The sequence below is a fragment of the Saccopteryx bilineata genome, chromosome 4, assembly GCF_036850765.1.
Source record: "Saccopteryx bilineata isolate mSacBil1 chromosome 4, mSacBil1_pri_phased_curated, whole genome shotgun sequence".
NCBI classification, from domain to species: domain Eukaryota; kingdom Metazoa; phylum Chordata; class Mammalia; order Chiroptera; family Emballonuridae; genus Saccopteryx; species Saccopteryx bilineata.
The window spans coordinates 147823333-147837430 of record NC_089493.1 but is presented as its reverse complement, the minus strand read 5'-3'; the positions used below and the strand labels follow the sequence as shown (position 1 = coordinate 147837430).

Sequence of the window (14098 nt, the reverse complement as noted above, 5' to 3'; positions counted from 1 at the left end):
GGAGAAAGGCAAGAGAAAAGTGCAGGAGCTTTCTAGCTTACAAGGGCAACTGGGTCATCTAGTCATGGTTAGATAATTCCTAGAATTCTCAGAAAGGGTGCCTGGGGCCACTTGCCGCAGAGCAAAGAAGATAGAACTTATCTGAAAACCTTAGAAAACAATGTTTATGTACCTTAATCAAGAATTCCTATCTCAGACTCACCCTAAAGTCATGAGAGTAACATATACCTCTAGACAAAGGGATCACAAGCCCCTCCTTAGCCACTGCAACCAGTACTTGATTTTGTATAAAAGCAGGCTCAGAACTGTATTAGGCCCAACATGATTTGGGATTGTACCCCATGTAGCTAGCTGGCTAATAGCCCCATGTAGCTAACTGGCTAATAAACTCCTCAAAAATTCATCTGGACTTGGAGTCTTTATGAAACTCACAGGTTACATTACAACAGTACCAGGTATCTTTATGTCTAAACATTAATCAGACTCTGGGCTACGGATAGGAGAAGAGTAAAGTAGATAAGGTCTTTTGGGCATGTACATTCCTAACATTCATAAAATGCCCCCAAGAAAAAAATAAGTTTTTTTGGCCCATAGTGTATTGGCTGAGAAGAGTACTTGAGAGTTTGCAGTTACCTCATTTTCCCATTGAGTTTATGTTTCCAGAGTTTGGGAACCAGGGCCTTTGATTCATCACCCAAAGGAGAGAAACAGCACCCAAGGGGGGGTGTTACCTTTTGTAGCGGCTCCAGAAGACTTCCGAGGGCTACAATGACAATCAGCACAATGGAGGCAGAGAGAATGCCAGCAACCTGTGTGAATAAGAACATTCCCGTCACAAGCCTACTTTCCTCAGCTCACATTCCCTAGGGACTGGTGCTGGACCCCCTGCCCCACAAGGATCCCAAGATACCTGCATACCTGTGTTTTGCCTCCAGTACTCTCCTGAATTGCTGATCTGGAGAGCGCAGTGCTCGAGGCAAAACCTCTGAATGACCCAGTGACTATGTTACTCAGTCCCAAGGCTATTAATTCCTGAAGAGGGAACAGAAGCTGCATCACTGATATTGTGCACACAGAATATTATCTAAAGTGGCCGAGTTAGACCAGCATGGGCTGCAGATTTACCTGATTGCCATCAATTGGGTAATCGTGTTTGAGGGAATAGACACTGGCCACAGAGAAGGCCACTGCGAAGCCAACGATGGCGATGCTGAAGCTGTCCCCAATGGTTTCCTCAATAATCTTTATGTCAGGTGTGATAGGTGGCTGAAATCTGAAGTTAAAGTAAAGCAAGCCTGAATGTTACCAGCCTACCTATAAACCTTCCATAGCATTTGCTCCCAGAAAAAGCCCAAATTCCTTAGCAAGGACCCAGTCTATCCCCTCTCCCCATTGCTATTTAATTACTATCTTCCCCAGAATTTACACTCCAACCACACCCAGCTTTATTTGTTTGCTTCTCAGAGGCATCACCCATTCTCTTACCTTGGAAGCTTCTAATTTGCTGTTCCCTCTGCCTGAACCATTCCCCTCATCCTTATTTTTTTTTTTTTTGTATTTTCTGAAGTTGGAAACAGGGAGGCAGTCAGACAGACTCCCGCATGCACCCGACCGGGATCCACCCAGCACGCCCACCAGGGGGCGATGCTCTGCCCATCTGGGGTGTCGCTCTGTTGCAACCAGAGCCATTCTAGCACCTGAGGCAGAGGCCACAGAGCCATCCTCAGTGCCTGGGGCCAACTTTGCTCCAATGGACCCTTGGCTGTGGGAGGGAAAGAGAGAGACAGAGAGGAAGGATCGGGGGAGGGGTGGAGAAGCAGATGGTTGCTTCTCCTGTGTGCCCTGGCCAGGAATCAAACCTGGGACTCCTGCACGCCAGGCTGACGCTCTATCACTGAGCCAACCGGCCAGGGCCCTCATCTTTTATTCTAGAAACTCCTCCCTCACCACCAAGGTAAAGGAAAGAGAGATTCTCTGTGTTTCCCTCACTCTTAATACTTGCCAACCTGCACCCACCCCCAGCCAACTTTCCACCCAGACACTGAGTGGAGACTGTGGCTGCTTCATTATTCTGTGAGCAGAACTGACCCTCCTCATGGTATATATCAGGTGGTCAATAATTGTTGGGAAAAATCAATGAATAAATGCCATCTAGGATGAAACTGGCCTCACTTTGGAGCATGACTAGCAAGAATTTAGCACAAAAGAAAATGCTGGAATCTGTTATCTTGTTGAAAAACAACACTGCTTGAATTTGATATAAGATTGTAAATACAGTCCAATGACAGTGGTACACCAGATATAATTTTGTTAGTGTAAACATATTATAATGTACACTTATATCCCCATAAACCTCATGCAAAATATCTTAGGTACCACTTGCACTGTTACACCAGGTGGCAAAGCATTGCCTATGATACTTCTACTAGTTACCCATGGATAAAGGCTTTTGAGGAAACACAATCAGGAAGCAATGCAAGAAAGAAAGTCTTCTTCCCTTGAATAACAACCTTTTGTGGAAAACCCTTAGCAAACGGAAGGGCCTTGGACTCTGTGGGGCTCCACAGGACTGTGGGAGCTGGCAGTGGCCTGGTGGGGAGAGGCTTCCATTTAAAATGATGTTGCGTCAGGGTCAAGTTCAACTCACAAAGGACACTTTTGTACTTATGCCTCATGAACTTAGAACTGTTAAATGATATTTGTTAATTATAAGTGGTACATACATCTCAAACTCAACAGCAACTTATTCGAATGCACAGCTCGTGTATACATCTAAAGCTTTTTGGAGGTGGGTTAATTGGCTCCATTCAACTCTCTCTCTTTTTTTTGCAAGAGAAAGAAAGAGAGAGAGAGATAGACAGAAAGGGGGAAAGATGAGAAGAATCAACTCATAGTAGCGACACCTTAGTTGTTCATTGATTGCTTCTCATACACTGTGCCCAGGAGGGGTGGGAGGGGAGGGGCTCCAGCCAGGTCAGTGACCCCTTGGTCAAGACAATGACCTTTAGGCTCAAGCCAGCAATTATATGATCCCATGCTCAAGCCAGTGACCCTGGGGTTTCGAACTAGGGACCTGATGCATCCCAGGTTGACACTATCCACTCCACCACCACCGGCAAGGCTCCATTCAACTCGTTTTTAATTGCTGTTCACGTTTTGTGACTATCTATGCTAAAAAATCTTCAGCTTTACTTTGAAGAAGTACTATTATTTCATATTCTACAACTACCATGAATCAGAATGTCAGCTTGGAATACTGTCTATTTACTAAGTAAATCTAAAATTAGTAATATAATTAAAATTAAAATTTGTATTTTGTATAAAAATAACCAGAAATCAGCTATTACTCATTTGTTCTAGCCTCTAAACACCCTAGACAGAGTGTTCTTAAAAAGTGAGTTCATTTCTTGGTTCTGTTATTTACCAAACTCCCTGAGCCCAAGGCGATGAAGTGAGTCAGAAGTAAGTCCTAGGCCCTCTGCCACTAGAACGTGTGAGCTTGCCTACCAAGCTACACTGCCTCTCTGTAGAATATAATGATTAATAAATGTGAATCCCCTCCTCCCCACCCCCATACACTGTGGAGTGAGGTCCATTGACATTTAAAATATATTCCTGAAGTAAAGTCTCTAAGATTGTAACAGAGCTGCTAATTTTATCTTTTATTTCCAAAACCCTTCTGACAAGATCTCCTTTAATTTAAAAGTGTAATTACTTGAAAACTGCAGTGTGGAAAGAAACCCTGGAAATAGTCTTTCAGCTTCAACCTAATTCTTACTTTAAAGTATTTTAAATTAAAAGTGATGTTTCAGATTCACTAAGTGTAACACATGAATATCTGCTGATAAAAACATGTTTTTGCTTGAAAAAATGTAAACTTGATTTTAAAAGAACTTGACTATTTTTAAGTCAACAATGCATATATGTATAGAATCTGATTCGTGGCATTCTTAAGCTTGGGAAGGGAGGTAAGTCTTTGTTTGTTTGTTTGTTTTTTAAACGGGAACACAACCTTTTGTTGGAAGCAAGTTAGAAGAAATTGATGCCACAGTCAGGGGGCAGAGAGAGGAGAGAGAGCACAGGTATGGATCTCCCTTCTCAATTCAATAAGTGCAACGGGATACACTGTCAACTTCCTCATAGGAATTGGACTTCCCACCCTTCTGTAGCAGGAGTTGCTTAGATCTTGTTTTGAGTTTGATCACAAGGAAGGACAGAGTGTGCTAACTGGATGGCTTGGGCAGTATGCCAGCTGTTCCTTCAGGTCTCTTTTGAACTGTCAGATCTTGGCTCCAGTAACCTCAAACAAAACACTACATATTGTTTATAATAATTTATGGACAAGGAAATCTGGTTTCACTTGGTTCTCTCTCTCTCTCTCTCTCTCTCTTTTCCTTCCTCCCTTCCTCCCTCCCTCCCTTCCTTCCTTCCTTCCTTCCTTCCTTCCTTCCTTCCTTCCTTCCTTCCTTCCTTCCTTCCTTCCTTCCTTCCTTCCTTCCTTCCTTCCTTCCTTCCTTCCTTCCTTCCTTCCTTCCTTCCTTCCTGGCTTCTTTGTTTTTTATGAGGAGAAGCAGGTTCAAGTGCCTACTTTTCTACTTTTACTACCTCACTTTTACTTGTGTTTGAGTCCTTGTTCATCTGGTTTGGGAGTTCTTCCCTAAGGAGGGACTTCCTGCAATTAAATACTGCAGACTCTTATGACCTTTGTGGCTCCTTCCTAGAAGGAGAGTATGGAGCCTTCCTTATAAATGCCAGATGTAGGGAGGATTCTGACATGGATAATGAACTTCCGTTGGTTGTCTTCAGTAAGTACTGCTTGCTACCTCATTAGTGCTTGGAGATACCATCATGAAAGACACACTTACCCTCGTGTCATGTTCCCAACCACAGCCACCTTGAACCTGTTTTCAAAGTCAAAGCCATAGGATATACCTGTTGCGATCACAGTCTGCAAAGTTGCAAATTACCCAAGTTAGAAATGTGAGATATACCCAAGAGTCTTGCTTTCCAAAAAAATACCATCACCAATACCACCCCTTGACCTATTAGATAAGAATCTCAAGCCAAGGCTTTGCTACTTTATAAAAGTCCTGAGGCAATTCTAATGTCCCACTAGAGTTGAGAACCACAGCACCAGCCTTCTCTTAAATGGATAGAATACACCAAAGTCATAAGAGAAAATTCTTGAATTCTGAATAAGGATAAAACTGTACTAAATATTAGACCCAGAAACTGAAGAGATGTCATCTGTCCCACTAAAACTTCCTGATCTACAGATGGTAAAGGGCTTTCAACATACAAATATGAGGCTAAAGAATTATGAAAGAAAGTCTTAAGATGATCAATTACCATGAAGAGTTCAATTGGGATGGGCACTGGAAGTTTGGTTTTGTAGCACTGATTTATTTCTTTAACCACAAATAAAATGAAGAGGATAATCAAAGATGTTACAAGGTCTGCAATATTAGTCTTCTCTATTTGTGTGAATATAGAATTTAGTACCTAAAATTATAAAAGCAAAAAAACAAAAAAACAAAAACAAGTCATGTGCTATACCAATATATAATTGAAATATGACATTCAATTATTTCCAAATAGATAAAAATAAGCACTGAAACAAAAGAACTGACATAGACTGACAGCGTCTCTGCTCTGCTCTTGAGAAGGGTACCACTGCCTCAGCACCGTGAGGGTTTAGGGATGCTTCTTGCATCTTGGCTGGCAATCTCTTTGGCTTGTGTCAAATTTTCTTGGACACTTTTCACATTTTAAAAAGTGGCCTCTTCTGCTTTTAGGTCTCTTTGGCCATCAATTTTTATTTTACAATCATCACTATTGCTCTATCCAGGGAATAACCTCTGACCCCTGATAGGTTTTCCTCAGCATTTATCCCTTAATTCCTTTCCTTTTTTAAGTTAAGAACCCTCACATTTCTTAGTTTACTCCTCGTGTCACTTTTGGAAATGAGTTACCTGGCTAATTACACGGGAGTAACCTTAATTCTCAAAGCCAGCTGGGTTTCATATCCATGGGATTCGGGCAGCTCAGGCAGACCCAAACGAGTTGCTCCTAGAGCCATCCACTGTTGGAACAGCTCTGGAGGGGAGTGAGAGAGTGTTGGCTCCAATATGGCACAAGTTCTATTTCAGACTCCTAAAGGTTGTCTTGACAGAAGCACCAATAAGCCCAAAGTTAGTAAAAGGAAGAAAACAACAAAGATCAGAGAGGAATAAAAGAAATAGAGATTAAAAGGACAACAGGAAAAATTAATGAAACTCAGAGCTGGATTTTTGAAAGATAAACAGAATAGACAAATGTTTAGCTAGACTCACCAAGGAAAGAAAGAGGGAACTCAAATAAATAAAATCAAAAGAGATAAGAGCACTGTCTGTTCCATGGCACATCCTCTGTGGGAGGAAAGAACTGCTGTCCTATTTACATACTGGCCAATTTCCTTTGCTTTATAAACAGCGATGCCTACAATGGTCACAAGAACTTCCATTCTAAAAGAATGAGACCTGCCTTTTAGAAATAAAGAAGCATTATCACTCAGTTAACACATTTTTTTCAAAATAAGATTTTGAGGAAATTTAAAAAACTTGGGACAAAATATTAAAGCTTTTAATAACGCATGTAGGTTTTTCTTTTTAATAATACTTAAGAGTCAAATATAAGAGAAACAGTACTTTTGTTTCTGTTGTTCACATTAGCTATACAACAGATGGGGTTGATTTTCAGTGTTGTTCTCTTGTACTAACTTTTCCTTAATGTGAATAAATTTCATAACCCATTTGTTTTTTGGAAGTTGTAGGTAAGCCCCACGGTAAAGGCATGAAAGGAAAGTACTCCCAGAAACATGATAGTGAATTTCACGTACTTAAATATTTTTTAAGCAAAAGGAATACTTACTTTGAAAATTGAAAATGGATCAGAGTATGAAAGAACATTCAGCTGAAGAATAAATTTGAGTTGGGAAACCAAAACATGAACAGCGGCGGCTGTGGTAAAGCCACTGATGAGGGACTCAGATAGATATATCACCATGAATCCAATCTGCAGAGCCCCCATGAGCAACTGGAAGGAGAAGGGCAAGGGCCTTTGTTAGTATGGATTCGGAGTACAGCTCCTTAACCTGAAAGATCGGCAACTGAAATGATCACAATGTAAAGGTTCAGTCTGTCCATGTGTGTCTTAAAGTAGCATGAGTCCCAGCCTCCCAGAACACCTTCCCTCCTCCACCTCATCCCCCAAGGTGGAATGGTACATGCTGTTCAAATAGCATGCAAATCTATCACACTCCAAAAGTACAGGCTTATCTGCCTCCCGTTTTAAACGTGCAATATCTTCAGAAGACTTACCTATAAACTCTTCATAGCAGAATCTTATCTAGCCTCAGTCCTCAACAATTTTCCTAGGTAATTTTAAGTTACACTTTCTAGCTGCATTCTTATTCCCTCAAACAGGCTGCTTGACTTTGGTAAGAAATAAATAACTGCATATTGGACATGCTCAGTTTTAACTGGGGGCAAAAATGATTAAATGCTTTCAAACATCATATTTTGAAACCAAGTGAATGGATGGATTTTCCTTCCTTTGGATACCTGGCCTTCCTTTCCATTCATGTCCCCGGAATGCAGCCAGAACAGTGGACATGCAAAGGCATTATATTCAGAAATGTCTTAGAAAGAACTGACCACACTATTTGTCAATAAGACACACCACTCATGCTTTTGTATAAGATGACTCTTTGTTTAAGGAAAGGTCTTACCAATAATACCACTATTCATTAACTTGGGAAACATCTTGAGGAGTCTGTGACATTTTTACTATCAGCAATGGTGTGGCTTGGGAGAGAGGTTTTAGTCACATCCATAAACCTCTTCAACTTTGTCCCATATCTTTGATATGGACAGTTCAAAGTTCAAAACCCCAATCCCTTCCAACTAGATTATAGTCCTTGAGGAATTAGAAAGAAAAATATTCCAAAGCTTCCAGTTTCACTGGTACTTCCATATAGGCATATAGAGTTATGTTTAGTGACTATTAATTCTCAGGTATGTATTGAATTCAGCATTTTACTCTTCACCACATGTGTCATACTGTTTCCACTTTTCCCTCTCTGTAGATCCACGTTCACTCATCTTTGCAATATGGATCTGCTCTTCCACTTCTGGTTGTGGTGAGTGACCCTTCTTATATTATTTCTTATGGGCTATGGAAGGAGGGCTATAGATCAAATGAAAGAATGGGGAGGGGGTGGCAAGAAGTAGGGAAATCAAAAAAATGTGTGCCAGTCAGGACACACAGATTGGGGAGGGTAGATTACATGAGGAAGTGCTCACCTGTATGATTCCAGAAAGAACTGTGACTGTGGCAGCCACCATCACCTTATGTTCATTTAGTAACGGATCATCATCACTCATTGTGCTATCAGAGAAATTCATAGCAACTGGATTGGCCATTGGGGCTAATCTCATAACTGTTGTTCCCACCATGACACTCAGAACTGGAAACGGACCTAATTAATAGAGGGTGAATTGTGGTCAATAAATGTCTCCTTAAAACAATTGTCTTTCAGTCCTAATTTTCACGGGAAACTATGACTCTTCTGCATTATGCATAATTTGAAACTGATAAAATGTATGGCTAATGGAATTTATAAGGGAAAGGCAGTGTGAGCATTAATGAGCCCAGAAATTCACTTACCCACAGATATGTGTCTAGAGGTGCCCAAGAAAAAGTAGATTATGATTGGGAAAAAGGCTGCAAATAACCCATAGCTTGGAGAGATGTTGGCCAGCAGAGCATATGCTAAACCTGTAAACACACAAATGTCAGGGTCTTTATTTCATGCAAGGGGAATCATAGAAGTTCTCATTAGATTCTTTAAGTATTTAAGATTGGATCCTAAATATGTTACTTTAACTCAATGTATCAAAGATGTAAATGTAAGAGCTAAAACTATAAAACTCTTTGAAGAAAACATAGGTGCAAATCTTCATTATCTTAGATTAGACAATGGTTTCTTAGAAAAGCTACCTATAGCATAAACAATCAAATTAAAAACATAAAATGGGTTTCTTCAAAAAGATTAAATGTGTGCTTCAAAGGATACTATAAGGAAAGCAAAATGACAACTCATAGAATGGGAGAAAGTATTTGTAAATAATATCTTGACTAATGGTCTAGTATCCAAAATATATGAATAAACCTGCAACTCAACAATAAAAAGACAACCTAATTATCAAAAGCAAAATACTGTATTTAAATAGACATCTCATGAAAGATTTATAAATCACCAGTAAACACATGAAAAGATATTCAACATCATTAGTCATTCAAGGAATCCAAATCAAAACCATAATGAGATACCATTTTATATTTATTAGGACAGTTAAAAATGGCAGACATAACTGGTGTTCACAAGGATGTGAAGAAATTTTAAGCCTATATGTTGCTAGTGGGTTGCCATATGACACAGCGATTATACTCCTAGGAGAATTGAAACATACGTTCCCACAAAAACTTGTACACCCTGTTCATTCCTTATAGCAACAAAGTAGAAACAAAAACAACCCAAAAGGTACTGGCTGGATAACTTGGTTGGTTGGAACATTGTCCTGATCCATGAAAGTTGTGGGTTTGATCCCCAGTCAGGGCACATACAGGAACAGATCAGTATTTCTGTTTGTCTGTCTCTCCCTTCCTTTTTCCTCTAAAGTCAATAAGTAAATTAAAAAATTAATAAACAAAATGTGGTCTATCCATACAATAGAATATTATTCATCCATTAAAAGGAAATTAGGATCCATACATGCTGAAGCATAGATGAACCTTGAGAATGTGATGCTAAGGGAAGGAAACCAGGCACAAAAGACCTATTCTGTGAATCTATTTTTATAAAATGCCCAGAATAAGCAAATTTATAGAGACAAAAAGTTGTTGCAAGGGGCATTGATGGAGGGAGAATGGGAGGAGACTGCTAATAGGCTAGAGATTTGGGGGGTGGTGGTGGTGGTAGTCAAACCATTCTGGAATTCAATATGATGGTTGCACAACCTTGTGAATATACCAGAAAACACTGAATTGTACACATTAAAAAATGAATTTTATGACAGATGAATTAAATCTCAAAAATATGTATATAAATAAATTATATTTCAAAAAAAATTTACCTTGCAGTACACACACCAGCCCTGTGCTGATTCCAGAAACAATGTCACTGAGCAGCCATTCCTTTATCCGGTATGCTGGTAACCAAGACGCTATGGGGAACAGAGACAGGGCAATTCTCTTGGCCTTTTGTGTGGAACAGCTGAAAACATTGAAAGCCACAGGTCAGTTAATATCAAATTTTAAGTTTAGTACCTCATTGTAGGTGGAAAACTGATAAAGGTGATAATATATTAAAGAACAAAGTAATACTTTTCACTAACTTTCCCACGAACTGTCTCCTCCTTATCCATACCAACAGCCCCTTGGCCACTACCAAAGGATTCTTAAAAAGAAAAATGCTGCTTTTCTTCAGTCATAATAAAGCTTATTTGTCACCCTCAGCTTGAATTGTTCAACATTCCCATTGAGAAAGCTCTGTCCTCCTCTATTAGTCCTCTGATATGGGAAGATGGTGCTGATAGCTGAGCTGGTGTTCATTTGCAGAGCTGACCTTCCCAGCTCTGGCAGGGAAGTTTGGAAACCAAAGATAAGAAGACTTTGAAAGCTAGGGGCTGGAGCCAGAAAGGAGAGCTTGAAAGTTTGAAAAGTTAGGAGAAAGTGTTTCATTTATTTTTAATGCCATTATCTTAAAAAAAAAAAATCTCTTACCTACAGCACCCTTTGAGGTGATCCAGAAAGGTCTTATGATATCTCTGTTTCTTCTTATGTTCTTCCTCAAAAGCATTTGCAGAATATACTGGCCGGGCCACAATGTACTGATTCCCAATGGGCTCGATCATTTTGCTTCCTCTGACACTGCGGTAAGTGAAAGACCTTTGGAATGATGGGGCCAACCCTCTTCTTGCCTTTAGCAGGTTAAAATGCCAGAAACCAAAGAGAGCTTGCTTCTTAAATAACTCGGAGATAATGTGATGCAATTTACAGATGAGTGAGCTCTGGACTGAATGTTACTACCTTTTGAGATCAAAAGAGACAGGATTAAGGGACCTGGATTGTGTTTTGTGAGAGTAATATTCCAATGAGCTGGACACTGCTCCTTTGGGAAGTAAACAAGAGCTTTTATTTATTTATTTATTTTAAAAGGCCATCAAAAGCAGTAGAAATTGACTCAGTTTACTAATCAGTGAGTGTATTTTTTTTTTTTTTTGCATTTTTCTGAAGCTGTTAAAAGGGAGAGACAGTCAGACAGATTCCCACATGCGCCCGACCGGGATCCACCCGGCACGCCCACCAGGGGCGACGCTCTGCCCACCAGGGGGCGATGCTCTGCCCATCCTGGGCATCGCCATGTTGCGACCAGAGCCACTCTAGGGCCTGAGGCAGAGGCCATGGAGCTATCCCCAGCGCCCGGGCCATCTTTGCTCCAATGGAGCCTTGGCTGTGGGAGGGGAAGAGAGAGACAGAGAGGAAGGCGCGGCGGAGGGGTGGAGAAGCAAATGGGCGCTTCTCCTGTGTGCCCTGGCCAGGAATCGAACCCGGGTCCTCCACATGCTAGGCCGACGCTCTACCGCTCAGCCAACCGGCCAGGGCAATGAGTGTATTTTTTACTTGTAAAGTAAGATCTCCTCTAGAGAAGAACTTTTAATTTTTTTCCTAGAATCATTTCTAAAGACAAGGCATTGGAGTACTGGGACAGAGTAGATCGAAAGTCTACTCACTGTCCATAATGCATCAAGGCAGCTCCATTGCACCCATAAGAATTTTTGTAATACCATAGAAAAAGTGTAAAATGAAAGAATATTGCCCATTTAAATTATTTTTCTATTCTTTCTGAGAGTTAAATAGAGGAAAACTTTATAGTTGATGACACTGGCGCAAAGTATTACTGTACTTGGTTACCTACTTCACTAGTGATGAGATCTTTTTCAGGAAAGATCTTGGGCAACTTACTTAACCTCTCTGTGTCTCGACTATGTAATTGGGATAATAAACTTGAATTTCAGGATGATTCTGAGGATTAAATGAGAATGTTTTCAAAGCCTCAGTCTAACCTGTGCCTAGCACACAATAGACATTCATTAAATGATAGTTATTATTCTATTTGCATTTTCTGCACAAGATGTTTAAATTTTTTGTTCTTATCTCAATCTATTATATTTCATTTAAAAGATTGATTTTGCAAAAACTTTTAATGCACATTACTTATTTAGTCCTCACAATTCTTTAAGGCACTTGCAGTTATTATTATTGTCTTCTTCTTACAAATGAGAAAATAATAACATACTCCTTCCCACAAAAATCTAAGTATTTTTCTTCAGGCCACACAGCTAGTAGAGTGTCAAAACGTGACTTCTGTTTTCAGACTTCTTTCTTCAACATGCAGCTTCTCTATTGTCCAACGTGAACATAATGAAAGGACATTCTAACTATTAGTATTTTCTTCTCTTATCTTGGTTCTGTATTACTACCCAGAGTTTTCTTTTCTGACCACAATCACAATTATTGATTGAATTCTCTCGAACCAGATTGTATCTTGTTACATGATACTCTCTCATAGCTCAGGGATTTTTAGCATGTTTGCAGAACTCAAGTGATGACCAGGAATCAGATGCTAGCCTCAAGTTCTGGCTCCACCTGACTGTCTTTGACCACCCATCACTCTCTACTGACCTTCTCTGACCACAGAGGGCTTCTTGTTCACCTTCTGGCTTGATCTTCAAAATTTGAGCCCCTTTGAGCTTTGTTATGACTGTAAACTCCCTCACCTGTTCTTTCTGACCCTCCTCCCACTCACACTGCTGGGTCTCCCTGCTTCTTATGTCCGTCTCCTCTCCCATCTGTCACCTCAGTTCCACCTGTCACAGTTCACTCATGTAGAGTACTTTCTGCCCATTGTCAGGAACCCTTGTACATAGAGTAGAGTTGGTTTACTTATTGTTGGGCACAGCACAGATTTTTATCTTAATTTTCCAATTACCAACAATATGGTTCAGCCATTAGTACTTAAGATCTCATTCATGTTACTGCCTTTTGACACCTCTGCCCTCTTGCAAAGGCTGTCTGGAGTGTCCTTCAAGAACACCTTTAATCCTTAGCTGAAGAAGACTCAGGTACCATCACATGCTGTCAGGAACAGAAAAAGAAAACAAAAAACAAAATAACCTGCCACTATGTTGTTGTTTTACTCATATTTTCACCAACTTGTTCACAAAAACTTTAGTTCTCTTCCTTAAGAAAGATCCTGAAAGTACTTCTTTCCTTCCTTTTGCTGCTGAATGTTTTCTCTTTGCCAAGTCATGGTCTAACTGCTCTGCCAATGACAGTGATGGCAGGAACGACTTCCTTTCTGTTAAGCTTCCTTCCCTGAGGATGCCCACGGCTGGCTCCTTAGTGGGCTCTGTCACACCTGCATGGCTGGATTAAGGGCCTGAACTCTGGCCGCCTCCTCACACCAAGAGCTGAATGAAAGGTGAGTGCTCAGGACAGAAATCAGGGCAGCTGACAGAATCTTTTCAGAATTTAAAGAGAAAGACGGAGAGAGACCTTAATGGCCACATTCCAGTCTCGTGGATTCCCCTAGCCGCCATGCCTGCTCCCCACAGCTGCCACCTCACATTACACATGTAACCACATGAGCCACTGAGTCAACCGCCCCACGGGGGCTCTGCTGCCACACCCACCAGGTTACTCTCCTTTTCATCATCTCAGGGATTCCTGACCTGCATTACTTGGGAATTCAAAATTAATTTTTTAACTTAAAAAAAATTAAAAGACCCGAACAATTTACCTTTTCCCCAGAAATTCTTAGAAAGATTTCCCTTGGTTTCTAGAATCACAATTCCAGTTTCAAATATGACACCACATTAATGTGTAGCTTTCTGTATTCTGCTTTCTCTTTATGCACAAAGTTTCTCCCTGAGCTCTGAGGCAGTCAGAGGCTCTTGGGGGAAACTCACTCTTAGAGACCTTTCCTTCTAAGAAA

The 14098-nt window shown here is 40.5% G+C and overlaps 1 protein-coding gene across 4 annotated transcripts in view; it reads right to left on the bottom strand.

The window, feature by feature from the left end:
- SLC26A3 (solute carrier family 26 member 3) overlaps nucleotides 1-14098 on the bottom strand; it is a 49223-nt gene that overhangs the window by 28729 nt on the left and 6396 nt on the right. For 2 of the 4 annotated variants that reach the window (XM_066272189.1, XM_066272186.1), the window contains 10 exons: nucleotides 10825-10971; nucleotides 10176-10315; nucleotides 8707-8817; nucleotides 8343-8518; nucleotides 6910-7074; nucleotides 5350-5502; nucleotides 4866-4948; nucleotides 1126-1273; nucleotides 919-1032; nucleotides 732-809 (listed from right to left, as the gene is read on the bottom strand). In XM_066272189.1, the coding sequence (XP_066128286.1) occupies nucleotides 732-809; nucleotides 919-1032; nucleotides 1126-1273; nucleotides 4866-4948; nucleotides 5350-5502; nucleotides 6910-7074; nucleotides 8343-8518; nucleotides 8707-8817; nucleotides 10176-10315; nucleotides 10825-10955 (1299 nt within the window). In that variant the 5' untranslated portion in view covers nucleotides 10956-10971. Of the gene's footprint in view, nucleotides 1-731; nucleotides 810-918; nucleotides 1033-1125; nucleotides 1274-4865; nucleotides 4949-5349; nucleotides 5503-6909; nucleotides 7075-8342; nucleotides 8519-8706; nucleotides 8818-10175; nucleotides 10316-10824; nucleotides 11131-14098 lie in introns of all 4 variants that reach the window. The other 2 variants (XM_066272187.1, XM_066272188.1) reach the window with 1 other exon arrangement.